At 38.5% G+C, this 27,892-nt stretch overlaps 1 protein-coding gene across 10 annotated transcripts in view; it reads right to left on the bottom strand.

The window, feature by feature from the left end:
• Nucleotides 1-27,892, bottom strand: part of LOC144311578 (uncharacterized) — a 53,827-nt gene that overhangs the window by 15,579 nt on the left and 10,356 nt on the right. For 4 of the 10 annotated variants that reach the window (XR_013377187.1, XR_013377188.1, XM_077894270.1 and 1 more), the window contains exons 1-4: nucleotides 13,742-27,728; nucleotides 12,792-12,900; nucleotides 7,112-12,140; nucleotides 5,772-5,828 (exon numbers count right to left, since the gene is read on the bottom strand). Coding sequence is in view for 2 of the 10 variants with exons in the window: in XM_077894270.1 (XP_077750396.1) it covers nucleotides 5,772-5,828; nucleotides 7,112-7,153 (99 nt within the window). In the remaining 8 variants the exon portion in view is untranslated. Of the gene's footprint in view, nucleotides 1-5,771; nucleotides 5,829-7,111; nucleotides 12,141-12,791; nucleotides 12,901-13,741; nucleotides 27,729-27,892 lie in introns of those variants that run through there. The other 6 variants (XR_013377192.1, XR_013377194.1, XR_013377193.1 and 3 more) reach the window with 2 other exon arrangements.

Below are 27,892 nucleotides of genomic sequence, written 5' to 3'. Positions count from 1 at the left end.
TTCTTCCCCAGATAGAGTATTTCACTTTTTTCCTTCCTAAAATTGTTTTGAAAATGAATTTTTTCAATTAATTTGCTCTTCTAATGTAAGTTAGCAAAGTTGGCATAAAACCATTTTTCTTATATTCCTTCTTACAACTTTATATCTGTAAGGTCATGTAGGGATATCCCAACTTTATGTTGACAATCCGTATTCTCCGTTTTTTTTTTTCTTCTAAATCATTCTTACCAATAATCTATCAAATGTATTATTCTTTTCAAAGAATTAACTTTTTTAAAGAGGTGAAATTCAAATATTATCAATTAACCATTTTAAAGTATAGAATTCAGTGACATTTAGTGTATTCAGTGTTGCACAACTGCACCTCTCCCTGGTTTCAAAACCTTCAAAACCCCAGAACACCCATACCCATTGAGTAACCATACCACATTCTTCATTCACACATCATTCACACATCCTCCCTCAACCCCCAAGCAACCTAATCTACTTTCTAACTCTAAGGACTTTCCTATTCTGGATATTTCATATAAAAGAAATCATACAGGAGCACCCGGCTGGCTCAGTCAGTGGAAATATGACTCTTGATATCCAGGTTGTGAGCTCAAGCACCACATTGGGAGTAGAGATTACTTAAAAATAAAATCTTAAAAAAAAGGGGGGGATGGGGAGTCACACAGTATGTGACATTTTTGTCTGGCTTTTTAAACTTAGTATGTTGTTTCAAGGTTTGTATTATTACTCTGCTCAGGCTGTCACAACAAAATACCACAGACTGGTGGCTTAAACAACAGAAATTTATTTTCTCACAGTTCTAGAAACCAGAAATCCAAGAAAAAAGGACCAATATGGTTGTTTTCTGGTAAAGATTCTCTTCTGGGATCTTCGTGTGACTTTTCTTCAGTATGTGCTCATAGAAAAACAGTGCAATAGAGAACGAGCTCTCTGGTGTCTCTTCACATAAGGACACTAATCTTATCGGACAAGGCCCCACCCTCCATAGTTAAATGACTTCATTTAACCTTAATTACTTCCTTAGTAGCTCCTTCTCCAAATACAGCTTCCTAAGAGAGCTCAGGCTTCAACACTGAAATTTGGGAGATCACAAACACGTAGTCTCTAACAAGATCCATCCATGTCACAGTAAGTATTATTAGGATCTCATTCTCATGAATCTGATGTTAAATCTGTGAATCCATGGCCAAATCTTAGGTCACAAAGATTTCCCCCCATGTCTTCTACTAGTTCAAGTTTGAGGTCTTGCATGTTTGTCTTTGATCCATTTCAAGTTAGTTTTTATATATGGAGTGAGGTAGAAGTCCAGTTTCCTGCTTTTCTGTGTATGGTTATCCAATTTTCCCAGCACCATTTGTTGAGGAGATTATTCTTCTTCCTTGAATGATCTTGCACCTTTGTTAAAAATCAATTAGCCAAAGGTGTTTAAATTTCTGGACTCTCAGTTACATTCATTGGTATCTTTTTAAACCCTTAAAACATTACCACACTGCTTCGATGACTACAGCTTCATAGTGAGCTCTGAAATAGGGACATATTAGTCATCCAGCTTTATCTTTTTCACTCCCATTTTTGTCTATTCGGGGGTACTTGCACTTTTATATTAATTTGAGTATTGACTTTTCCATTTTCAAAGAATTAACTTTTGACTTTGTAAGTTTTCTCCTTTTTTGTCCTGTATTTCATTGATTTCTGATTGCTGTTTCTTTGCTACTCTGGATTTAATTTGCTTTTGTTTTTCTATCTCCTTATGGTAAGAATATTAATTAGTGTTATTAATTAACATTAATAATTAATTATTAATTAACATTAATATCAATAATTAATATTTTAATTTTCTTACATATAATATATATTTATTATATATTATATATAATTTTAATGTAATTAATTAATCATTAATTAATATTAATAATATTAATTAATTAATATTAATGGTAATATTAATTAATATTATTAATGTTAAGCCTTTTCAGTAGACATTTCATCACTACACACACCTTTTGCAACTCTTTTTTTTAAAGATGTTATTTATTTATTCATGAGACAGAGAGAGAGAGAGAGAGAGGCAGAGACACAGGCAAAGGGAGAAGCAGGCTCCATGCAGGGAGCTCGATGAGGGACTCGATCCTGGAACTCCAGGATCACGGCCTGGGTCAAAGGCAGGCGCTAAACTGCTGAGCCACCCAGGGATCCCACCTTTTCCTTTTCGAATATAAGTTTTTAAAGTCATAAATTTTCTATATAGGCTTAGAAAACCCCACAAAACTTTTAAATTATTTTTAAGATTTTACTGATTTCCCACAAATTTTGATATACTATATTTTCATTTGGTTCAGAATATTTTCTAATTTCTTTGTAAATATGATTATTTCATCTATGGTTTAATCAATGCAGATTATATAATTTTCACATATTTGTAGATATTCTGGATATCTCAACATTGATATGTAATTAAATTTTAGTCAAAAATATATTCTATAATATTTTAATTTTTTGAAATTTATTGATACTTATTTTGTGGCCTGGCATTGGGTAAACATATAAGATATCCCATTGTGTCCTCTAAAGTAATTTTTATTCCTGTTGGGTATAGTGTGTTCTATAAATATTAATTAAGTCAAACTGGTTAATAAATCGTTATTAATTTTTGTCTGTTTTATCAATTACTGAGGGAGGATGCTAAAATATCCAGCTATGCTTATGAATTTTTCCAATTCTTTTTTAAGATCTGTTTTCTCTTCATTTACTTTGAAGTTATGGGGGGGGGAAGCCTTAGGCAAAAAATGGAGATGTTTCTGTGTTCAAAGTGGGACTCTCTCCGCGTACAGGAGGCTGCCTGCCACAGAAATTGGTCAAAAAGACGTGTCACTACATTTGAATAGTCTTGAATCCAAATACTAAGACCTTTCATATTCTTATTTTTTATTGGGCTTGTTTTGTTTTTTGTTTTGTTTTGTTTTGTTTGAGAGGAAGGGAGAAGATGTGGGTGAGTCCATAGAGTGAAAATTCTCCTTGTAGTTAATACCGCACGCAATGGAACCATCAATGGAAACATGTGCCTACCACTCATCCAGTCAGAGTCTGGGTCTTGGAGGTCGGGGGAGGTCACTGCATTAACTGGATTTCCTAATTTGCATTTGAGTTTAAGGAATGAAGAGTTAGCTTGCTCCGTGTGCTCCATTACAGAGCATGCTGGCCTCTACCCCTGAGTTATCTGAATGCCAGTGAGATTATGGATATCCTCTTGAGCTCAAGTCTTTCATGGGGGCAGGAGAGAACACAAGACTTTCTCACGCTGACTGTATCCCCAGTCTTCAAAATAAAGAAGGTAGGAAAATAAGAAAGGAAAGATAAGTGGAGGAATGGTTAAAAAAATAAAGGGAAGGAAAGTAAAATTCATCATGATACCTGGAAAATCTGTTCTCATTCATCCTTAATCCCCAGTCTCAGCAATAGCTGTTCCTAAAAGTACTTCCGAGTTGCCAACCTAGATGGAATCCCCATCCAGTCCAGTGTTCCCCCACGTTAGCCGTCTTCAGTCTTTTCATACAATCTCTTTACCATAGCCTATCATCAAGCCCTCAGTAACTTCCTACACACACACACACACACACACACACACACACACACGAAGAGAAAAGAAAAAAGAAAAAGGTGAAGAAGGGAGGAAAGAAGATGAGAAAAGTGAAAATAAAGAGACACAAAGTCCTGTACCCAAAGAGAATATAATTTCTGGCAAATGCCCTTATATGCCTACTGGCTTAGCCACTTTTTGTGTCTGTGCATGTGTGTCTGTGGGAGTGTGTGCAACATTCTCGCTGCATCTGCTTTCATCTATTATTAGTGCAAACTGTCTATAATCTGGCACTGGACCTTTCCCATATGTCTGTTGCAGCAGAGTGGGTGTATACTCATTGATAATCATTATAACAACAGCAATAATAATGATTGATGTTGCTGACTTCTCCAAATTTCTGTGGTCCAACAGCAGCACCTGCTATTTCTGGAGAGAACACAGGTGGAAAACTATGAGGGGGGAAATATATTTTCAAACCAATGTACCAGACTTCCATTTTTGATTTTCCATAATAAGACGCACATAAATTGCTTAACAAGTATGAAAGAACACTAGTTAATGAGGAAGCTGACTTAGATATTTTTTGTCACGTCCAGTAAAAAACTCAATTTTGTTTCTGATAAGAGATACATAATTTCTAGACAAATAATTAAGGGCATCTTTGCATTGACTTAATATTTTTTCTTCTATCAAAGCTCTTCAAGGACTAAGTGCGTCAATGTCTACATCTGTTACCCTGAACTTATTTCCAGTAGAAATCTTACTATTAACTTTGATGGTTTAGCATCCATTTGTCCTGACTTAAGTCATTTAAAGGATCTGGCAAAACAAATTACTAATCTGAAACTGCAGTGTTTCATTTCTAGGAAATGTTGGGATTTATAAAGCTCTTTTTGCTCTCAGGGAGGGTGTTCCTTCTGGCCAAGTGTAGAATATTATTGGGAGGGTGAGGCATTTTCCTTTCCACATTCTTCCTCTCGGAGGCTGGGAACATCCTGTGCATTCTTTCCTATTTTGACACCTGGCCCTCCAGTCACCCAGCTGGGGCTGCCTCCCCAATCCTTGCCTAACGGCCTCCTAAAGGGGAGGAGAGGCTTCTGATCAGTGTTTGTGGCTGGACAGGGACACAGGGGGGGCCAGGTCCCATGTATCAAATTTACTTTTGGGCTAAAAGATTCACACCAGAACTTGTTCTTTGTTTGCTCTTTCATTCACTGGTCTTATAATCATGCTCCGCTTGCACTCTGTGCTGCTACGTTGGGAGAGGAGAAGTTAGCCCCTCTCTGGCTTTCCCTACTTCCCTCTACTTGGAGTTGGTAAGAAGTTTGATCTAAGATGTGCCGTTCAGATTTTCCTTATCTCTTGCCTGCTACTAGCTGGAAGGCTACATACAGGCCCGAGATTTAAAACAGAGAAGGGAGTGATTTCTGGACCTCACTTAGGCCTTAAGCCTAAAAATGCACGTTTGGTCAAATGATCTTTACCAAACTCTGCATTAACTGTTCCTTGGCCACTTCAGTCATTAATAGTGTTACTTAACTATTAAGAGCTAAGGGGCAGTTACTTGACTATTGCACCTGGGGCGCCTGGGTGGCTCAGTCCATTAAACTTCCTACTGTTGGTTTTGGCTCAGGTAATTATCTCAGGGTCCTGAGATCCAGCCTGCATAGGCCCCACACTCAGTGGGGAATCTACTTGGAGATTCTCCTCCTTTGCCCCGACTCTGACTCACGGAGTCTCTGTCTCTCTCTCTCTCTCAAATAAATAATTTTTTTTTTTTTAAATAGTGCTACTTTGAGCTTAGAGGTGATTTACCAGGCAGGATCTATGCATTTCTGAGTGTTATAATATGGCCCACTGTACATGCCTATGTTATAATACCTAACATACCCTACTAGGAGTTGCTAGGTAAAACACAAGATGCCCCGTTGAATTAGAATTTCAGATAAGTAATTTCTTTAGTATAATTTCATCTCAAATATCTCGTGGGACATATGTGTACTAAAAAAAAGCATTCATTGGTGATCTGAAATACAAGTTTAGCTGAAAATCCTGGCTTTTTAAATTTATTTGTTTGCTTCATTTTTGCAAAACCTTGCGACAATCAATGGCTATGAGTTTACTGAACGTAAACTCCAGGGCCACATTGCCTGCATTTAAAATTTCTGCTGTGACTTACCAGATCCATAGTGACCTTGGGTGATTTTATTTCAACAAATCCTTCCTCCCTCCACAACTGTAACAAGAACATGATAGTGTTACTTTTCTCATGTGCTTAGCATCGGGATTGTATGAATCAACATACATAAGTGCTTAGAACGGTGCCTGGCATATGGTAAGTAGCACACAAGCACTAGCTGATTCTTAACCTGTGTTCAGTTAAAATTCTCAGGTCTTTTCAGAAGTTTTTTTTTTTTTGTACACAAAGTTTTCCCATTTTCACATTGTGTGATCTAAGTTCACTGTATATGAATTTAGGTATGTGTGAACATGCATGAGCACGTATGCATGTATTCATCCCTCTTCTCTCCCTTTTTTGCTTGTCATTCACTCCTTTGCTTGTCTCACTCAGTGTCCTTCCTTAGCAGACAAGTGGGGCACTAACCAAGGGGACAAATTGGGGATGAGTTAAGGAGGACAGGAGATGAGAATGGGAAGTCCTTTGCAGACAGCAGCAGATGCCAAGGCCAGAGGATGGATTATACCAAAACTGCCTAGAATGGAAACAGAGAACTGATGACCAACAAGGTCCAAAATGAGTAATGAAGAAGAGCAAGTCTTTGGGGACCAGGGGGAGTGGGGTAAAGTTAGGGTTCTCTACCTAAGGGTTTGAGCTGAGAAACAAAAGAACCGCAACCTAAAACCAGAAATGGTCAAAGAGGGTTGGATACTCTGATCTTGACCTGGCCTGTGCCCTCCTGGACTGACTCCTAACTGTAGAGCCAGGGGCATGGGCAGCCAACCTAGGACAGAGTCAGGTTCTGCTGGACAAAGTGCTTTCTAAGCCATCATTCAAGTTCTGATTAAAGTATCAAACCAGGTGTTCTGGAAGGCAGGGCACCAGCAGCCTCCTCTAGGTGAAATTGCCCAAATTATGAGTCTGCCTCCTACATGATCATCCTGCCTGCCTTTCTCCATCTCCTTCGCTAGGAACTCAAGAATATAATGTTGAAGTTCCTGTGAAATAGGAGGGAGAGAAAATGAGTGAAAATATCAGTGAGGGAGACAAGACATCAGAGACCCCTAACTCTGGGAAATGAACAAGGGGCAGTGGAGGGGGGGGGCGGGGGGTGAGGGTGACTGGGTGACGGGCACTGAGGGGGGCACTTGATGGGATGAGCACTGGATGTTATGCTATATGTTGGCACATTGAACTCCAATAAAAAAAAATTTTTTTAAGTTCCATACAGATCTGCATCTAACTAGGACCCCACACCTCCAGAAACCCCACCACTACACAAAAACTCCCAGGGGCCATAAGCTCTCACAACCACTGGAAAAAGAGCCTCTAAAACTAACCTTGCCTTTGTTCCTCATGCCCGTGTCTTCTCCGGTCTCCATCTGCTCTCACATCCCCTCCCACACCAGCCATGAAACCAGCCTGAGCTCTTCCCCTGGAGCAGAGTAGACAGCTGCAAAGCCCAGAACACAGGAAAGCCCATGACCCTCTCTCAGTCTCCATCTCCCTGCCTGGAGTGTTCAACATCCTTCCTCACCTTTCCTGTGTACGAGGCATCACTTTGCCGACACTGACAGCGAAGAAGCTGCAGGTGCAGGGTGAGCATGGTGTTCCACGGAGAAAAGCACTTGCGGTCAGAAGCATCTTTCCCTCACACACTCTCAGAGGTTGATTCTGTTCTCGAACTTCGCTCCCCCAGTTCTGAAGGCAGGGCTGTGCCTGCCTGTGCTTGTAGGCATGTGCTGTTTTAGAAGCATTTAGCGCTTTATATTATATTATATATTATATTATATTATATTATATTATATTATATTATATTATAGCATTTAGCAATATGGATATTGTTTAGAGGCTGAAAAATGAGATACCAGAAGAAATGAATGACCCAAGCGCTGGTGCATTTTGGTCTTTACCAACAAAAAGAAGTAGAGCTCGAAGGCTATTAACTATGTAATTAGTGCTTGAAACTCTCTTTGCCTCAATTTATTTGGATATTTCAATTAACCCGGTTAATTACCTATATCGTTCATTTAGTGTATCAGTAAAAAATCCACGGACTTTGGTAACTATTTTCAAAATTGATTTAGCAAATGTTTGCTCGTTATCATAAGTGTATCATTGTACTAATTAGTATACATCATATTAATATATTATAATAATACATATTATCATTATTATAATTTCATCAGTATCATAATTACTACTGTTAGTGTTATTCATTAGTTTCATCTGAAAAAAATTTGAAAAAGAAGAACTTGAAAATGGTTTTACTTGAAGCTATTACAAGAATAAGAGGTCCTGAAAGTGTTTTTCCCCTAAATTCTGGCAATCTTAGAAATAGTCACAAGCATTTCTTTTAAAATTCTTTAGATGATTAAGAAAAAAAAACCCACATATTTAAAAATTGGTTTATTTGCACAAAGAGCAGTTTTGGGCTGGGCAAGTTAAAAGACATTCTAGCAAATGGAAGGAAACTGCCTTAGAATGGGAGGTTGAGGCCAGAGCAAGACTCTGTGTTTCTGACCTTGTGTCATGCGGGCTCCCCGCCCCAGCTCACGATTCATGGGCATCTTGCTCAGAAGAGAACCCTTGTGTGATGAGTAAAAGACTTGCTTCTCTTTGACCAGGGTCGCTGAGTATATAATTACTCTTCGCACCTGTGAATAGGTGCACCTCTCACGCAATTGTCCATTTATGCTGACTTATTCTGGCATGAGTCATGTCAGATACCTCCTGAGTGTTAGCACCAGGATTAAAATCAAGCCTGAGCTTTTCCCCACGCCCTGCTCTCTCCCCTCTCCACGCATGATCCTGGTGCAGGGTCAGTCCCACAGTACCCTTTGTCTGGCTGACACAGGCCCTTTTCCCAACTGCGGGGCCCCCAGGGCTCTAGAGGAGGCTCTCCAGTCAGTAAAAGACTGAGCCAGAGTGTTCCCCGTCCTGCTTCCATGCTCTGTCGCAAGGTGTGTGCTGCCCCAGGAACAGAGTGACCTCGATGAGACGGGGCGACCTCGCAGTAATGACCAGAGCTATCTGTCGTCTGCGTTCCCCAATTCACTTGAAATAAATTTCTAAGCCCAAGATGGAGCTTCTCTTGCCCCGGGGGCCACGTCAGCAAACCACAACTTGGGTAACTTCTGTGTCCCTGTAAGTGCTCTGTTTGACCAGGATGTAGTATGTCACTCAGCCAGTCTCCAAGTGCCAGGCCAGCTCCGGGCTCCATACTTTATTCTTTGTCCCTTATTCTTGATCCTATAAACACTTCCTGTATTCAATCTCATTTTGTAGTTCTCTGGATGCTTGGGAACTCCTCTCCATAAAGTATTTAATAAAGTTTGTCTGTATCATCTAAATTGTCTTCTTTACTCATTTTTGACACTTTGCAGCAAGTGCTTCTTTGAAGGAGGATTCGGGCAGCTTACCTTCATTCCTACCAAAATCCATATCCTTTCACTGTTCAGACCCACTTCCATATGTTTGGGGAGCAGCACTTCCAGGATTGTAGTGAGTTTCCTCTTCTTGACAAAGGCTCGTGGGTTAAGTTAGAACCTACCCGTTCCAAAGGGCCTGAGCCCCTGCCCAGACTTCCCGTCTCCAGCCAAGGCTGTCTTTCCTGTCCATCAAGTCACAATAGGCCAAGAGACCACCAAGCTGGCCACCTGGGATCCTGCCCACATCATGTAATGTCATGCCTTCCTCCTCCTGATGACCAGGACCCATTATCTCTCCCAGTGCAGTGACTCCTTTCTTGCCTGCTGGTCCCTGGACACAAGGAGCCAGCATGCCCAGGAAGCAGCGGTAGCTCATCATGCAATGGGAGTCTTGCTATGTTTCTGGAGAAAACATGCCCTCACTAGAAACCATGATCTCCACACCTACAGAGCCCAGTGGGAAAAGGAAGCACAAAATCCTCCACGGGGTCATTGTAAATGAGGGTAAGGGGTGTCATTCTTCTTTTTACCTATTGTTTCCATCGCTATGTTTTCTTCCTCTTGGGAACTTAGTACCGAATAAAGGTCTTTGATTCAAGGCATATGATGTAACCTGAAGGATAGTGTCTTAAAGCATTGGCTCTAAGTTGGCACTTTGGGTATACCTTCGGTAGGCTGTTTCCCCAGTGGTTTCTGAGTGGTATGAAGTGTGATACCGTGAGCCCTGTGCTGTAAGCTGGGTGACTTAGTCTGGCATGATATTACGTGAGACCTCACACCCGTGGACCAAACACTTAATGAGTCCTCAGACGGTGGTGCTAAACCGCTGGCAGGAAATGTGATCTCATACTTGGAATATTGTCTATTCCTGTGAGAACAAATCACCTCCCTTTGTAATGAGAAAGGGATACGAGTCTGTGATATCTGGGTAACAAGTGCTTAACATAAGCCTCCTTTGACTCCTGGGTGCCTTAGCAAGGTCCTTGCACTTGCCTCTCCCCAAGTCCCTTCCTCCTTAACTGACACCCGATGCCCTCTGTTTTAAGGTGATAAGTGGCCCTTACCGCACGCTATGGTAAACTTAGAAAAACAAGTTCATTTTTAGTGGCAGTTATGAGGACCCATTAGGATTCAAATATGACCGACAGGGTAAGGATTCATAGGAAATGTAGCTCCTCCCCACTTAATACATAGAGGGGAGGAACACTTTTATTTCTGTAATTCCATTACTCTTCCAGCTATTCAATCATTTCCGACCTTTGTCTCTTCTCCTCTGGGACAAGTATTACCAAACTTTGATCTCAGGGTTGATGTTGTTAGTGTAGCCATCTGGTAAATTCCCAGGTGGGAGATTGTGGAAAGGAGCTTTGGGATGGTCACTGGAAATGTGCATATAAGGTGAAAGGGGTCTCATGTGGTCAGTTGCCGCCAAGTGGTTGTGGATTTCCTCAAGGATTGCCGCCATATTGCGGGTGCACCATTGGTCTTTGTTACAGGCCATTAGGTCATTCAACAGTGATGGTCATTCTGTACGGTTCAGAGTGGGAGTCCATGCTGCTGGATCCTTGCATAGCCTCCACCTCTGCTGCTGCGGCGGCCCTTTTATTGATATGCTCATTGCCACTGGGTATGACAGAGGCTGGTGATATCCTCTGGCTAGGTCATTTGTCTAGTTGCTGGTTTGGTGTTTCTTCCATGGCAGCTGCTCTCTAATGGGCCTTAATATGTAATGGAAAAATTTTGACACATCTTGTATACTCCAGAATGTGCATCCCTGTGCCTCTGTCACCTCTATCCCAGACATTCTCATCCCTGATCTTCCAGTATTTTTCTTTCTAGGTCCCAGATCAGCAGGGTAAGTCCTTTCCCATTGCTTCCAAGTATGTATGATGAGGTATACATTTATATAGGTTGCAAATTTCTCAGGCCACCTTCTTCCTACACAAAGTGAATCACCATGATCATCACCCAAAGGTCTTTTGTATTGAGATGATTTTCCCTTGTCATTGTTTTCAAAGGCCACCTGTACGTAAAGCTATTAGGCAGCTGCCATCCATTTTTGGCTTATATTCATAAACCAAGCCAATCCATTTGTGAACCAAAAGTTTAGACTTTCCCCCCCTTTCTTCACCTGTTCATACAGGGTTCCTCCACAAAGGCAGAGAACAAGCTGAGGGAAGGGCACTGAAGCAACAACAGTAGCTCCCATGGCGATCCGAGATATCTGTTATATAGCTTGCTTATATCCCGTGGTTCTGCTCCTGCTTAATTCATGGCTGTTCTACTTCTGCTTTTCAATGGATTGATGCTGGGCCTGCTCAGTCTTAATAACATAGTAGATTTGATGGTCCTCAAATTATATTGACTGTTTTGAATGCATGGTCACTTGACCATGGGTTCAAGTAATCTGCCCCCACTAGGGACAAGCAACATAACAGAAGTCCATTTTCATAATATGTGTATTTCACCCAAAGTAGCATGGTCTAGAGCAGCTTTTCCCACTTGCGTTCCTCCAACATCAGAGATTCTGTTGAGTCATACACCCAAAGAGCAAGGCTGCTTCGCCTACTGCATGTACATACTGAAAAGCCTGGTGTGTGAGCCAGAGCAGTGTCCTTCGGTGTTAAATATGATGCCCCCTGCACCCAAGGAGCCTATCAGGTTCTTTGCTTCCTTATTCAAGGCAGTAGGTGCGATATTTAAAAATGTGTATTTTACATGGAGGGGATGACCATGGGATTCCTGAATTTTTATGTATGTATAATACTCTTAAATCATTGTAGTATTTATCTCCAACTCTCTGATGTGTGCATTTCTTACCAAGACCTCCAGCGTGCCAGCATTTTCTGTCTCATGTGACTCAGTGGATATATCACATTAATGTAATGGATCACTGAGAGGTTCTGGAGGATGCCCAGACAGTCCAGATGTTCTTGGTCTGTATTACGACAAAGAACAGGAGAGTTAGTATAGGTCTTGTGGAAAACTATAAATGTATATTCTTATTCATTACATGTGAATATGAACTGTTTCTGATCTTCTTTCATTATAAATAGAAAAAAAAAACCCAAACAAAAGGTCATTTGCCAAATGAATGATGGCATTCCATATACTTGAGGCATCATTAATATGCTCTAGCAAAGGTAGCACATCTGACCCAGAGGCTTAAAACAAGAAAATTATTCATTTGAATTTGCGATAATTTGTAAATTATGCTTCTGGATTCATTCTGCTTCTAACAGGTACCAGAGCATTATATGCAAGTTTTATAAAGTCCACCATCCTTCATCCTTTAGATTATTAAGAATGACACTAACCTCTGCAATCCCCACACCAGGAAATGTTATTGTTTTTGTTTTTTTGTTTTGCTTAGTTTTAATTTATCTTCCCAAAGAGAGAAGAGTTTCAGAGGTCTCCACTTGGCTCATTCACACAATGGCTCTTCCTGTACAAAATAAGTTTCCAATGTGGAGATTTCACTAATGCTAAGAATGTCCACACCAATTATACATTTGGGGATTAGAGAAATGGCCATAACATGGGGTTGTAGGACCTGTAGACCCATTCTAAGCCAGGACTTTATTATTACCTGGACCCACTCTATTATTGTGCTTCAAGTCTCCCAGTATTGATGGCAATTGGATTCTGTGCCCAATAGTCCTAAAAGTGCTTGGATCCCTTTCTCAGTGCACAGTTACCTAAGTAAACGGATAGATAACCATTTAAGGAAGGACTAGAGTAGTCAGGGTTTGCTTCTCCCCCCGCCCCCCCAATGTTTCAGGATTCTTCCTTTTGAGAAAGAAGCTACATCTTTAGTCAGTGGGTTTAGGTCTGAAAACTGGTTCAGGTCAGGAAACTGGACAAAGGATCACAATATTTTATTGAGGCAACTGTCCTCAGCCTCCTAATCGTTCACCCTTGACTCATTCTGCTAGTATGAGCTGAGCATTACCCTTGTCAGCTGCCTATCTATTTGACCTCTAGGGATGTCAGGCTCTATTAATAATTTCTAAAACTCTTTATGGTTCAGGTCCTCTCGGCTGTCATTCTTACTTTGCCAGTCATTATAATGATTGCAATGCCCTGGCTTCTGGCTACCTGGCCCCTATTATTTTTAGGGTCATGTCATTCCAATTCTATTATAAAATCATCTTTTTACAAGGGAGAAATACCACTGAAATGTCAATGATACAAATATTACTATCGGTGGTGTACCTTGATAAATGATGGGTCCTATCCACCTTCTCATGGGAAATAATCCCCAGTGGCTCTTCCAGCCATACATAGTATGTCTACTCCAGCATTTCCATTTCACTAAGCTTTTTAATCCTTCTCATCCACTGTCTTCTATAGAAATTATGGCCATAACTTCTCCATGCTTCTAGCAAGTTCACACTAACTTCTGGGATCTTTGCTAGGATGTCAAACCCTAAGTCAATATACTCTCCCTATCAGGTTAAATGTGTCAGTCCCCAACACAGAACACAATTGGAACTCTAGTTATCTGGCTAGAATTTGGAGATTTGGGGAGTCCCTTACCTATCTTTTCAGGCTAAGCACATCTTTAGTTTGATTATGCTGTGAGTAATCATGAGGAAGGTGGCACATGACTTCTGCAACCAATTCCAGGAACAGGCAGTACTAGCTCTGAAATGGGAGGAATGGGTCATACATATAGGCAAGAATAGTTCAGACAAAGCAATCAAAATACAAACTAGTCAAAATCTTGCTTAGGTTAGTCAAAATCTTTGGGTCATATGTCCATATATCCTCAACTCAGGCATTAAGATCCCATGTTTTCCCGGTCAGAACAGTGGGCTCAGCATGACACATCTCTTTTTGTTGTTGAGTCAAATTTAAGTTTACCCACTCTATTAAGTCCTGGGCATGGTCCTTGGCAGGAGACACTTTTCAGGAGATAACAGAATTTTTGTCAGTCAGGCCCTCTGGATTTCACTTCTCATTTTCCATTTTCTGTTACTTCCAGATGTTCATAATGTCTCTCGAGTGCAATGATGGCACTTAAACATGGCCATATTATCTCTTTATGCAAAATGCTACTATTTTCTCCATTTGTTCTGCACCTGAAATAAAACACTCTTCCACTGGCTTACCACCTTAATCTCACCTCTTGTGAAAAATTTAACATCTGGACCACTAGCAGGTGCCTGAGACCAATTATGATCTTCCCACCACCACTGATGGGGTCCTCACTGACAACAAGGTAGCATGTGATCCAGCTCTTCTCCATATCACTCAGTCATTGAAAATGGACTACCCCAGGAAAGGATATCATCTGGAGCCAGGTGGCCTTCTGCAGAGCAGACTTGGAAGGAAATGAAAGCTGGAGACTGTCTGCTGATCTCACTGTTCATAAATAAGGGATAATTGTTCCTGAAGAGAGATACGGGCATGGATATCTATCTCTACCAACTACCAAAGGTTAAAGATAATGTGTACACATAAACAACCCAGTAGATTAAAGTCATCTGGTCAACATAATAGAACAGTCTTATTTTCTTTTAAGATCTATTTATTTATTTGAGAGGGAGAGTGTATGACCACGGGCAGGGGGAAGGGAGGTGCAGGCAGAGGTAGAGGGAGAAGCAGGCTTCCTGCCATGCAGGGAGCCAGAGGACCATGAGGCTCAATCCTTGGGATCATGACCTGAACAGAAGGCAGACTCTTAACCGACTGGACCACCCAGGTGCCCCTATAATGTTCTTACTATTTAGTTTCATAATGGATTCCTTTTGAAAAACAGAGTGGGTAGTAGTGTTACAATGACAAGGATCAGAGAAGGATGTTCTGCCTTTATATATTGAGTTCTGCAATCAGAATTATACAACTGATATACACTAATCCTGAGTGTGAGTGGGCCATTATTTTCCAATTTACAAAAGAAGACCATAGGATTTATTTATTTTAATATTTTTATTTATTTATTCATGAGAGAGATACAGAGAGAGGCAGAGGCACAGGCAAAGAGAGAAGCAGGCTCCATGCAGGGAGCCCGATGCAGGACTCGATCCCAGGACTCCAGGATCATGCCCTGGGCTGAAGGCAGGTGCTCAACCGCTGAGCCACCCCGGCGTCCCAAGACCATAGGATTTAGAGTGGCAAGGTGATTTGCCCACACGTTGGAAAGTGGTAGAGTCCAAATTTGACGTCAGGCTTTTTTCTCTGCTGCCATCTAAATCAACAAAAGTCCTATGTGAGTGTTTGTTCTTATGTGTGCTGTGGCATGTTGTTTAGCAATATGAACTCCCACTTTTTCTTCTATTTTCTAGGAATTTGAACCATTTCCAGGATAGACTAAAAGTACCATGCTTATATATTGCTAATGCTTTAGACTCCAGAGCTGAAAGACCAAAAAGATGTTTTTCAAAGGGCCATCAAGGACTTTGTGAGGAAAGAAGAGAGAATTGTCAGTGATAGAGTAGAAGAGTTTGAGGTTATAGAAAAGAAAGATAACAAGAAGGGGTATAACAACTACGAGTCCCTCCTCCAGAAAAAAAAAAAAAATATGGCCTGAGAAAGAAAGCAATCCTACAGCCAGGGAGGTACTGGTAGTTAAGGGCATGGAGTGGGTTGAAGGCTAGAGAGAGGAGGAACCCCGGAGGGCTTGGAGAACAGTGTCTTTTTTTTTTTTTTTTTAAGATTTTATTTATTTATTCATGAGAGACACAGAGAGGGAGAGGCAGAGACACAGGCAGAGGGAGAAGCAGGCTCCATGCAGGGAGCCTGATGTGGTACTCGATCCCAGGACTCCAGGATCATGCCCTGGGCCAAAGGCAGGCACTAAACCGCTGCGCCACCCAAGGATCCCCGAGAACAGTGTCTTAAAGAGAGAAAAACTTTGTCATCAGCACCCCAAGGTGTTGTTAGTTGTTACTCTGTGATTCAGGTGAATCAAAAGGCAACCCACCCATGAGCACCTGTTAGATATGTGAGGCCGAGCACAGCTTCTGCCTTCGACCAAGACTAAGCCAAGAGAGAGAACTCCAGTAGACACTAGCATTGCCTTTAAACCACAGCACTTTAGAACAGGGCTTTTTCAAAATGTCATAAAATAAGCTTAATTATATACTAATCATAAACTTAAAAGACACCAAATCTTAAGCAAAAACTAGCAAGTAATATATTTTGAAATGATGGAAAATTTATATTAAATGTATACTTAAATTATGAAAGTTTATATTTTTAAATGCCCTTTAGAACAGCATCCAGAATCATTGGAATCATAGGAGAAAATTAATAAAATGTGTATAAAGCCTGTACACTAAACACTATACAACACTGCTGAGAAATGAAAGAAATAGAGCCTTAGCTACATAGTCAACACAATGCCAGTCAAACTCTAATAGTGATAATGGTTTTTACATTAAAATAGTTTCATAAGATAAATTTATTTTGTAAAGCCATAGGGTTCCAGAACATGGTTTATAATCCCCAGCCTAATTAATTCAGCCTTTGGCTCCTCCTCCAGCCCATCTTATTAATTTCTATCCTCCACTTGAATATTCGGGTTGCATTTCCAGTTCTTTTAAAATTGCCTTGATACAGAATACCTAAAGGGATACAAAATATGAAACTCATTTATTATTGAATAATAAGTGTGTTAGAAGTTTCTTTTGCTGCACAACCCCAAGTGTTTTATTATTACATTTTACAAAACTAGGAGGAAAAATGAATGCTGGCAACTCTTCAAGAAAAATGTATAATACATCTACTGCTTGTTTATTTAGGTTGATATGGGAATTTTAGCCTTTACAAAGGGTTGACATTGTAACCCATTGGGTTGTCAATGGGTTGACATTTCCAGCATTACCTCCAAAAAAAATACCTGAGAAGTTTGATTCCAGAGTCAAAAAGTCTTAGTTAGGATGGACAGTGGGTAATAGCGAGTCTTAGCTTTAACTGAGGAAAAGGAGTTCTTTAGAAAAAGGACAAAGGACAGAGATTCTTGGCTTTTCCTTGATGGGAACAACTCGGCCTGAAGGGCATTAGAATATGTGGACGACAGGTGGAGGTTGCCAAGGTAACCCTAATGCAACTGCCTCCACCCAGGACCACCGTCCCTCACATCTCTTGGGGCATCAGGCCAGCCTAGTCTCCAGCCTCCATGTCCCTCCTCCTCCTCAGGGATGAGAGACACTAGTCAACAAGGTCCACTATGGAGGGAGAGTCTCCCTGTGCAGATGCTGCAGCTCACAGGCCTCTCCTCCTCTTCTGTTCATATAATCCGAGGATTTCTCACTAATTGTTGCTCTTGGCCCTATTCTGGTTTTAGAGGATGTCGTAGCCCATTTAATGATCTTAATCTAGTTTAGACCACTGAGATCTGACTAGAATATTTAAACAAGACCTTACTAACAGACCAGAGAAAACAAAAGGAACAAAACACCGAGTAATGACAACCAGGTCATGGGAATCATAGGGCAGACTTATTTTTCTTTCCCATGGGTTCCCTGCAGGTTTGTCTCCCTTTATAGCTCCCAGGGACCATTTCCTGCACAATGGAGAATTTTAACTACTCAGAGGTGTCCCGAAGCAAGCAAAGGCTCTTCAAGGAGCAAGCCCAAGAAGAACACAGCCTTGCTTACAGGGATGGAGGAATGTGTAGAGCCCGGTGGTGGGGTGGGGGTGGGGGTGGGGCTACTGTTGACTGTCTGGCTTATCACCAGCAGGGCCCACTGCTGAACTCACAAGGAAAAGGCAGATGCACAATGACAAATGGATCCAATCCTAGAGAATCCTGGAGGGAGGAACCCTACAAGCCCCTGCTCACATACACGGCAATTCCAGGATAACGTCTCCCTTGCTCTCCTCCCAAGCAGTTACTCTGCCCCTAATCTCAACAGTCTGCATCCCTCTGTAGGCCCGGGCGGTTTGCCCACGTGCATACATTCAGTTCTCGCATGCCCCTCTTCTCTTCAAAAGAAAAGATAAAGTAAAACAAAAAAAGAAAAATTTGATGTGAAAATAATTAAAACTTTAAATTTAAAGTTTTAAAAATTAAAATTTTTCCAAATCCAAACCTTTGGAATAAACTTCATTTTAATTAACAGATTTTATTTTAGAACAGCTTTAAATGTGCAGAAAATTGAGCAAAGGGGACAGAGAGATTCCATATGCCCTCTCCTTCCCTATCGCAGTTTCCTGTATTATTGACACCTTTCATTAGTGTGGCACATACGTTACAATTGATGCATAATTATGGATATATTATTTTTCACTCATGTCCGTAGTTGACAGTAGGGTACACAGTTCCCACTGCACATTCTATGGATTTTGACGATATTATCTATCCACCAATTATAGTTTCAGTCAAACTAGTCTCACTGTTCTAAAACCCTCCTCTTCCCCCAAACCACTGGAGGCACTGATCTAAAACCTGCCTCTAGAGTTACGGTTTCTCCAGAACGTCATATGGTTGGAATTACATCGTAAGTAGCCTTCCTAGATTAGTGTCTTTCACTGACAGTTATGTATTTAATGCTCTTCCATGTCCTTCATAATAATAAACCTTGTTATGATTGCTGACAAGACTCCATTACATGAATTACAACTGTGTATTTACCGTTCACCTACTAAGGAGCATTCTGAATGCTTCCAAAATTGGCAGTTACATATAAACCTGCTATAAATATTAATGTGCGGGTTCTTTGTGGGCATAAGTTTTCTACTCAACTGGGACAATAGCTGGGTATAATTTTGCTGTATTGTTTGGTAAAACTATATTTAACGTTGTAAGAAAACTGCCAGACTGTCGTTCAAAGGGACTACCATGTTGCTTTCCCACCCGTGACGAATGACACTTCCTGCTGCTGCAGATTCTCACCAGCATTCGGAGTTCTCACATCTCTTTTAATCTAAACATTCTCAGAGGTCTCTAGTGCTATCTTACTGTTGTTTTAATTTGTAATCCCCTAATGACAAATGATGTTGTACATCTTTTTAAGTGCCTGTTTGCCATCTGTATATCTTTGATAGTTAGGGATTAGTTCAAATTTTTCCAACTTTTTAATTCACTTTTCCTATTAACTTTGAAGAGTTCTTTATATTTTTTTGAATATAAGTATTTTACCAGATACATACTTTGCAAAGGTTTTTTTTTTTTTTCCACCTTTGTGAAAAAGGTGGCTTATCTGTGGCTTATCTTTTAATTCTCCTAATAGTGTCTTTCAAAGAGCAGATTTTTTTTTTTTAATTTTAATGAAGTCCAGTTTGTCAATCTTTTTCTTTCATGGACTGTGCTTTTATCTAAAAAGGCGTTACCAAGCCCAAAGTCAACTCGATTTTTCTTTTATGTTACCTTCTAGGAGTTTTATAGCTTTGTATTGCATATTTAGGCTTATGATCAATTGTAAGCTAATTTTTGTCAAAGGCCAGTGTCTAAATTTACATTTTGCATGTAAATATCAATTTGTTCCAGCACCACTTGTTGAAGAGACTAACTTTTCTCTATTGAAGTGCCTTTGTCTCTTAATCAAAGACCAGTTGACGATATTTGTGCAGGTGTGTTTCTTGGCTGTCCATTCTGTTCTATTGATCTATTTGTCTATTCTTTCACCAATTTGTCTATTCTTTCACACACTATCCTGACTGCTGTAGCTTTCTTTTGACTCTAGAAGTAAGATGGTGTCAGTTTTCCAATTTTGTTCTTCTTCAAAATTGTGTTAACTACCCTAGGCCTTTGAGTTTCTACTTAAACTATAGAATTAGCTTGTCAATAACCACAAATAGCTGACTGAATTTTTACTGGGAAGGCATTAAATCTATAGATTGAGGGGGAAAGAACTGACATCAACAGTATTGAGTCTTCCTGCCCACGAACATGGAACACATCTCCATTTATTTGAATCTTTGTTGATTTTTTTTCCATCTGAATATTTCAAGTATTTTGCTAGATTTATCCACACGTACTTAATTTAGGGGAGGCACTAATAATGTAAATAATATTGTGCTTTTAAGTTCAAGTTTCTAGGATTCATTTCTAGTATAGAAGAAAGACTTTTGTATATTAACCTCAAATCTTCAACCTTGCTAGAATATAGTTCCAGGAATTTGTTTTGGTGTTTGTGTTTATAAATTCCTTGGGATTTTCTATATATTTAATCATGTTATATAATCATATTCTATATATTTAATCACAGTTTTATTTCTTCTTTCCAAATATGTATGTCTTTTATATTTTTATTACTATATTGAGTAGGATATACTGTACAATGTTGAAAAAAAAGTAGTCAGAGGGAACATCCTTGCCTTGTTCCTGATCTTAGGCATAAAGCCTTACTTCCTCACCATTAAGTATAATGTCATCTGTAAGTTTTTGCAGAATGTTCTTTTTCAGTTGAGGAATTCTCCTTCCAGTCCTAGTTTTCTCAGTGTTCTCTTTTTATCATGAATAAGTGGTGAATTTGTCAAATAATTTCTTGTGTAGGTTGACATGATTGTGATTTTTCTTCTTTAGACAGCTGAAGTGCTGGATTACATTAATTGACTTTTGAATATTGAACTAGCCTCACATACCTAGGATAAATCCTATTGGGTCACAGAGTATACTTTTTAATACATTGTTTGATTCACTTTGCTAATATGTTGTATGTTGTTGAGTATTTTTGCATGTGTATGCATGAGAGATATTAGTCTGTAGTTTTCCTTTTTTTTAAATGTCTTTGTATTAGGAATATTGACCTCATAGAATGAAGTATTTCCTCTGCTTCTATTTTCTGGGATAGATTTTTACAAAATTGGAATGATTTTTTCTTTAAATGTTTGAAGAATTTACCAGTGAATGAATCTTGGTCTGGTGCTTTCTATTTTGAAAGGTTATTAATTATTGATTTAATTTTTATAGATATAAACCTATTCAGATTATTTATTTTTCTTTGTGGGTTTTGATACATTGTGCTTTGCAAGGAATTGGTCCTTTCCGTCTAGTTAATCTGACTTGTGGGTGCTGGACTCAAGGGTTGAGTTACAGGATGTGATGCATAGTTTTTCATTCCTCAGGGGAAAGTTCCATAGTTTTTGTATCCCTTCCCAATTGTGGGTCAGCACACCTGGGATGGCCTCCTGGGCAAGACTAACTTCTGTCTCTCCTAACCATCTCACTGTGTCTCTACTATCTCTTGTTGTGGAGGCGCTGTACATCAAGTTTTCAGGCTATTTCAAAGGAAAATTATTCTATATGTAGCTATAAATTTGTTATATCCATGGATGAAGATGAGCTCAAGGTTTCCCTATGCCACCATTTTTCACTTCTTTCCTAGATGGATAAATTTTAATTACCTCAAAGAACCGCCTTTTGTTTTTGTTGATTTTCTTTATTTAATTTTCCTGTTTTCAGTTTTAGTAATTTGTGCTCTAAATTTTGTTATTTATCATCTTATGCTCACTTTGGGTTTGTGTTCTTCTTTATCCAGGTTCCTAAGGGGAAAGCTTAGATTATTGAATATAGATTTTTTTCTTCTGTTATATTCATTCAATGCTATAAGTATTTCTCTAAGCACTGTTTTTTATTGCATTTCACAAATTTTGGTATTTTTATTTTCATTCAATTCAAAATATTTATTTATTCACTTATTGATTGATTTACTTATATTTATTTAGTTATTTAGTTACAAGATAGAGTTTAATAATTCATCAGTTACATATAACACTCAGTGCTCATTTCATCAAGTGCTCTCCTTAATGCCCATCACCCAGTTACCCCATCCCTCACTCACCTCCCCTCTAGCAACCCTCAGCTTGTTCCCTAGGGTTAAAAGTCTCTTATGGTTTGCCTCTCTTTCTGTTTTTATATTATTTTATTTTTCCTTCTCTTCCCCTATGTTCATCAGTTTAACCGTATTCTTACTGATTTTCTGTTTGATCCATCAATTACGAGTAGAGGGATTTTGAAGTCGCCAATGATAATAGTGAATATGTCAATATTTCCTTGCATTTTTGCCAGTTTTTGCCTCACTTATTTTGAGTTCTATTGCAAAGCACATACATGTAGAGAATTGTTATGTCAGTTTTTGAAGAAATGACATCTTTACCAATATTTAAGGCTGCTCTTTATTCCTGACCATGTTTCCTGTTCTAAAGTTGGCTATGTCTGAAATTAATATAGCTACTCCAGCTTTCTTTCAATTTGTCTCAACTTTGTATATCTTTACCCATTTATCTCTTATCTGCCTTACTATTGAAATTTGGCTTTTCACAGAAAACATATCTTTGGATGATTGGATCTTGGATCTTGTCTTTTCTCCCACTCTGTTTGTTTGTCTTTTGTTATATTTAGAAAGTTTACATTTAAAGTGGTTTTTGTTATAATATCTACCATATAACAATTTTCTTCTTGCTTCCATTTGTTTCCTTTTTATCCTTCCCTTTTTTCTTTCTTCCCTTGTTATATTGAACATTATATAGTTGCATTTTGTCTCTATTAGCATACCAATTATACTTCTTTGTATGTACAAATATATGTTTTAATATATTTTTATATTGTATATAAATATAAATATATGTTATATATAAGGCAATATATTAGTGATTGCCCTTATGTTTACAATTTACATCAAAGCTAATTTAAGTTTACTTTCTTTTTTCCCCATAGGACAAACTGAAACTAACATTTTTGTTGTTCTTGTCTATTATGTCATTTTTTAATTTTAAGTTTTCATTTTAATTTTAGGGTTTTAATTTAACTTCAGTTAGTTACCATACAGCGTTATATTAGTTTCAGGTGTACACTACAGTGATTCAACACTTCCTTACACCACCCAGTTCTCATCCTGACAAGTGCACTTCTTAATCCCCATCACCTATTTCACCCATCTTCCCTCCCACCTCCCCTCTCGTAACCATCATTTTGTTCTGTATGGTTAAGACTCTATATCTTTGTTTGTCTGTCTTTTCGTTTTCCTTTGCTTATTTGCTTTGCTTCTAAAATTCTACTCTTCTAAAATCCTCTCTAAAATTTGAGAGAAATCATACGGTATTTGTCTTCGACTTATTTCATTTAGCATTATACTATCTAGATCCACCAAATCCTTGGAAACGTAAGATTTCATTCTTTCTATGGCTGAATAATATTTGATTATATGTCACATCTTCTTCATCCATTCATCTTCTTCCATTCATCTATCAATGGACACTTGGGCTGCTCCTATAATTTGAATATTGTAAATAATCCTGTCATAAATATAGGGGTTCATATATCCTTTTGAATTACTGTTTACATATTTTTGGGTAAATACTCAGTAGTGCAGTTACAGAATCATAGGGTATTTCTATTTTTAACTTTTGAGAAACCTCTATTCTGTCTTCCACAGAAACTGCAACAATTTGCATTCCCACCAACAGTGAACAAATATTCCTTTTTCCCCACATCCTTGTCAGCACTTGTTGCTTCCTGTGTGTTTGAATATAGATTCTGACATGTGTGAGATGATATCTCCTTGTAATTCTGATTTGTATTTCCCTGATGATAAGTGATGTTGAGCATCTTTTCAAGTGTCTATTTGCCATCTGGATGTTATCCTCAAACAAATATCTGTTCCTGTCTTCTGCCCATTTTAATTGGATTATTTGGATGTGGGGTGTTGAGTTCTATAATTCTTTATATACTTTGGATACTAACCCTTTATCAGATATAGAATTTGCAAATATTTTCTCTTATTCAGTAGATTGTTTTCTGCTTTGCTGGTTGTTTCCTTCCCTGTGCAGGAGCTTTTTGTTTTGATGTAGTCAGAAGAGTTTATTTTTGCTTTTGTTTCCCCTGCTTCAGGAGAAATATCTAGAAAAATATTGCTATAGCTAATGTCAGAGACATAACTGCCTGTGCTCTCTTCTAGGTTTCTTATGGTTTCAGGTCTCACATTTAGGTCTTTAATTCATTTTGAATTTATTTTGTGTTTGGTATAAGGAGGTTGTCCAGTTTCATTCTTTTCTATGTGGCTGTCCAGTTTTCCCAACACCATTTGTTGAACAGACTATCTTTTTCTCATTGGATATCCTTTCCTGCTTTGTTGAAGATTAGTAGACTATATAGTCTTGGGTTTATTTTGGGCTTTCTATTCTGTTCCATTGGTTAATGGGTCTATTTTATGCCAGTACCATACCGTTTTGATTACTACAGCTTTGTATTATGGCTTTAAGTCTAGAATCGATATGCTCCCAGATTTGTTTTTCTCTTTCAGGATTGCTTTGGTTATATGGGATCTTTGGTAGTTCCATATAACTTTTAGGATTTCTTGTTGACATAAGCATATTTCACTTATGTGAAATATGTTGTTGGTACTTTGATGGGTATTGCATTAAATCTGTAGATTCCTTTGGGTAGTATAGACATTTTAACAATATTTGTTCTTCCAATCCATGGGCATGGAATGTCTTTCCATTTCTTTGTGTCAATTTGAATTTCTTCAACATTTTATAGTTTTCAGAGTCCAGGTTAGTTAAGTCTATTCCTAGGTATCTTATTATTATTTTTGGTGCAACTGTAGGTAGGAGAGTTTTCTTAATTTTTCTCTGCAGCTTCTTTCATAACATATAGAAATGCAAGAGATTTCTATAAATTGGTTTTTTATCTTGTGACTTTACTGAATTTATTTGTCAGTTGTAATAGTTTCTTGGTAGTCATTTGGGTTTTCTGTGTATAGCATCATGTCATCCGAAAATAGTAAAATTTTACTTCTTCCAATTTGGATGCCTCTTATTTCTTTTTGTTGTCTGGTTACTGTGACTATATATATATAGTCCTCTGTATCCATTTGTATGTCCCATGACACTTCAGTTGTTCTGTCCTTTGCAGTTGTTCTATTCTTCTCCTCTTAGTCTTGGTGTTCTCCCAAGAGGATTGAGAATACTGGGATACTGTGGAGTATATTTGGATTCTGGAGAAAAACCCATCCTGTGCATCTGCTCCTTGAAGTGTGGTGCAACTTATAGATGACACCAAGCATTCACTCATTACTGCCAACCTCCCACAAACACTGTACCAAACAGAACACCAGATGTAAGACGTGTGCAGATGTATTTGTCTATCAATCATTGTAAGAGCAGAGAACATATCTGGAAGAGGCTCTGCACCTCTTTAGCTGCCAATTCATGAAGCCTCAAGGGGTATGAGCTAGGACCTCCAATTCATTTTTGCTCTGTATACTTCATGCTGTCTTCATAATTATTAACTCTTAAAAGTCAAAGATACCATTTGTCCTCATAACATTAATATTTGTTCTAAGACTATTTCTATCAATTGAATGGGATATTAAAACCCCAGCTCATATAGGCAACAGAAAAACAAATGATTTTGTTTAAAATATTTAAGAGTAATGATTTCTTAAGTATTTAAGAAAAACCATCAAAAGTTGCACTTTGCTGCCTCGACAAAGTCATTCATCAGGTTACTTTCTAGCTAAACTTCTTATTCTATCTGTTTCAGTATCTACTAGGAAAAACACAAGCTCAGGGTAGTATAGGGTTCCTTTATTTTGTAAGAACTGCCAACCAAGAAACAATGATATTTAATTAGTGTATTTGATGAGGAAGACTAAACCCACAGTATTCCATTTATTGATATTTTTGGAAGTTTGGGTGAAATAGAACATGTATTAAAATAATATTTTATAATTTCAAAATGCTATTATATATGTATACACACATACACATACATATATACATATGTATTTTAATTGGTCCATTGGAAGCTCAAATAATAGAATTTAAGGCTGAATAGTCTTTTTCCTAAAACTCAGATCTTACTACTGGAGAGATTCTGATTCTCACTGGCTGTTATCTGGACTTACTGTCAGTCTACAATACTGTCAAGGGATCAGAGAATTAATAGCTGAGAGTCAGTAAACTAATAGATCTCTACATTGGCTGTGCTTCACATGTATCTAGGGAGCGTTGAAAAATCCTGCTGCTTGTGGCCTACTTCCTGACGGTATAAGCTAATTGATCTGGGACATGATATGGTTATTAGTATTTTTTAGAGCTTAATAGATAATTATAATATTGAACGAAACTTGAATGACGTGGATCTATAGCAGAGTTCTCAGTTGTTGTCCACAGACCAGCAGCATTAAACACCACCTGGAAACTTGTCATAAATATAGATTCTTGAGCCCTTCAGATATAGTGGATCAGAACTCTAAGAGTGAGGCCTAGCAATGTGTGTTTTAGCCAGTACTCCAGGTAATCCTCATAGACACCAAAGTTTGAGAATCCCTGATCTAGACTATTGACTCAACTTCAGTGGGCATCAAAATCATCTAAGAGCCTTTATAATACATAAGCTCAGGCCCCACTCTAGAATGAAGTGGAGATACAGGTCATCCTCAGTCTTAGGATTTGGTCAGTTATGTCTGGTGGGCAAATGTGGGACTGAGTACTACACGTTTTGCCTGTTGCATTGAATTAAACTGATAAATTCTTTGTATTAATAAATATTTTTCACCGACTCTGTGGCAATCTAATGGATAAGAGCTTGCAAACCAGATATCTCCATATAGAAAGTATTCACTTAGACTAGTTCATTCCAATAACAAATAAAATCATATTATTCAAAAATCTCATTTAAAAGAATTTCACCTAACAAATTGTGCTAAGAACACTTAACAAATTTTTAAGTGTATAATACAGTGTTGTTAACTATGGGCACACTACTGCACAGCAGATCTTTAAAACTTAGTTATCTTGCATAACTGAGATTTTATACCTACTAAACAGCAATTCTCAATTTTTGCCTCCTCCCAGCCTCTGGAGACCACCATTCTACTCTGCTTCTCTATTTTTGACTATTTTAGATTCCTCACATAAGTGCAACCATTCAGTATTTCTCCTCCTGTGTCTGGCTCATTTCACTTAGCATAATTATCTCACGTTTCATCCATGTTGTTACATAGAGCAGAATCTTTTTTTAAGGATGAATAATATCCCATTGTATGTATTATACCACATTTTCTTTATCCACTTATCTGTCCATAGACATTTAGATTGTTTCCATTTCTTGGCTATTGTGAATAATACTGCAATGAGCATGGGAGTGAAAATATCAATTTGAAATCCTGATTTCAATTCTTTTGGATAAATACCTGGAAGTAAGTTTGCAGTATTATGAGGTATTTTTAGTTTTAGTTTTTTGAAGAAGTTCCATATGATTTTCCACAGTGGATGCATCATTTTACATCCCCATCAACAATATATAAGCGTTCTAATTTCTTCATATCCCTATCCATACTTGATATCTTTTGTTTTTTAAAATAATAGCCATCCTAACAAGTGTGAGATGTTATCTCATTGTGGTTTTGATTTGTATTCCTTTGGAATTCCCCTTGGGGCTCAAACTCACAACACTGAGATTAAGACCTGAGTTGAGATCAAGAGTCTGAAGCTTAACTGAGCCACCCACATGCTGCTTGATTTACATTCCCCTAATCATTAGTAATGTTGAACATATTTCCATATTCCTATCAAGTCTTATGCTTATTTTTTTAACTTTTATGGGGTTTTCTGCAGTTGAGTTGGAAGTTTTTTTTTTTTTTTTTTTAATTTTTTTTTTATTTATTTATGATAGTCACAGAGAGAGAGAGAGAGAGGCAGAGACACAGGCAGAGGGAGAAGCAGACTCCATGCACCGGGAGCCCGATGTGGGATTCGATCCTGGGTCTCCAGGATCGCGCCCTGGGCCAA

Source organism: Canis aureus, chromosome 3 (assembly GCF_053574225.1).
Source record: "Canis aureus isolate CA01 chromosome 3, VMU_Caureus_v.1.0, whole genome shotgun sequence".
NCBI classification, from domain to species: Eukaryota; Metazoa; Chordata; class Mammalia; order Carnivora; family Canidae; genus Canis; species Canis aureus.
This window is presented reverse-complemented; position numbering and strand designations above follow the sequence as displayed.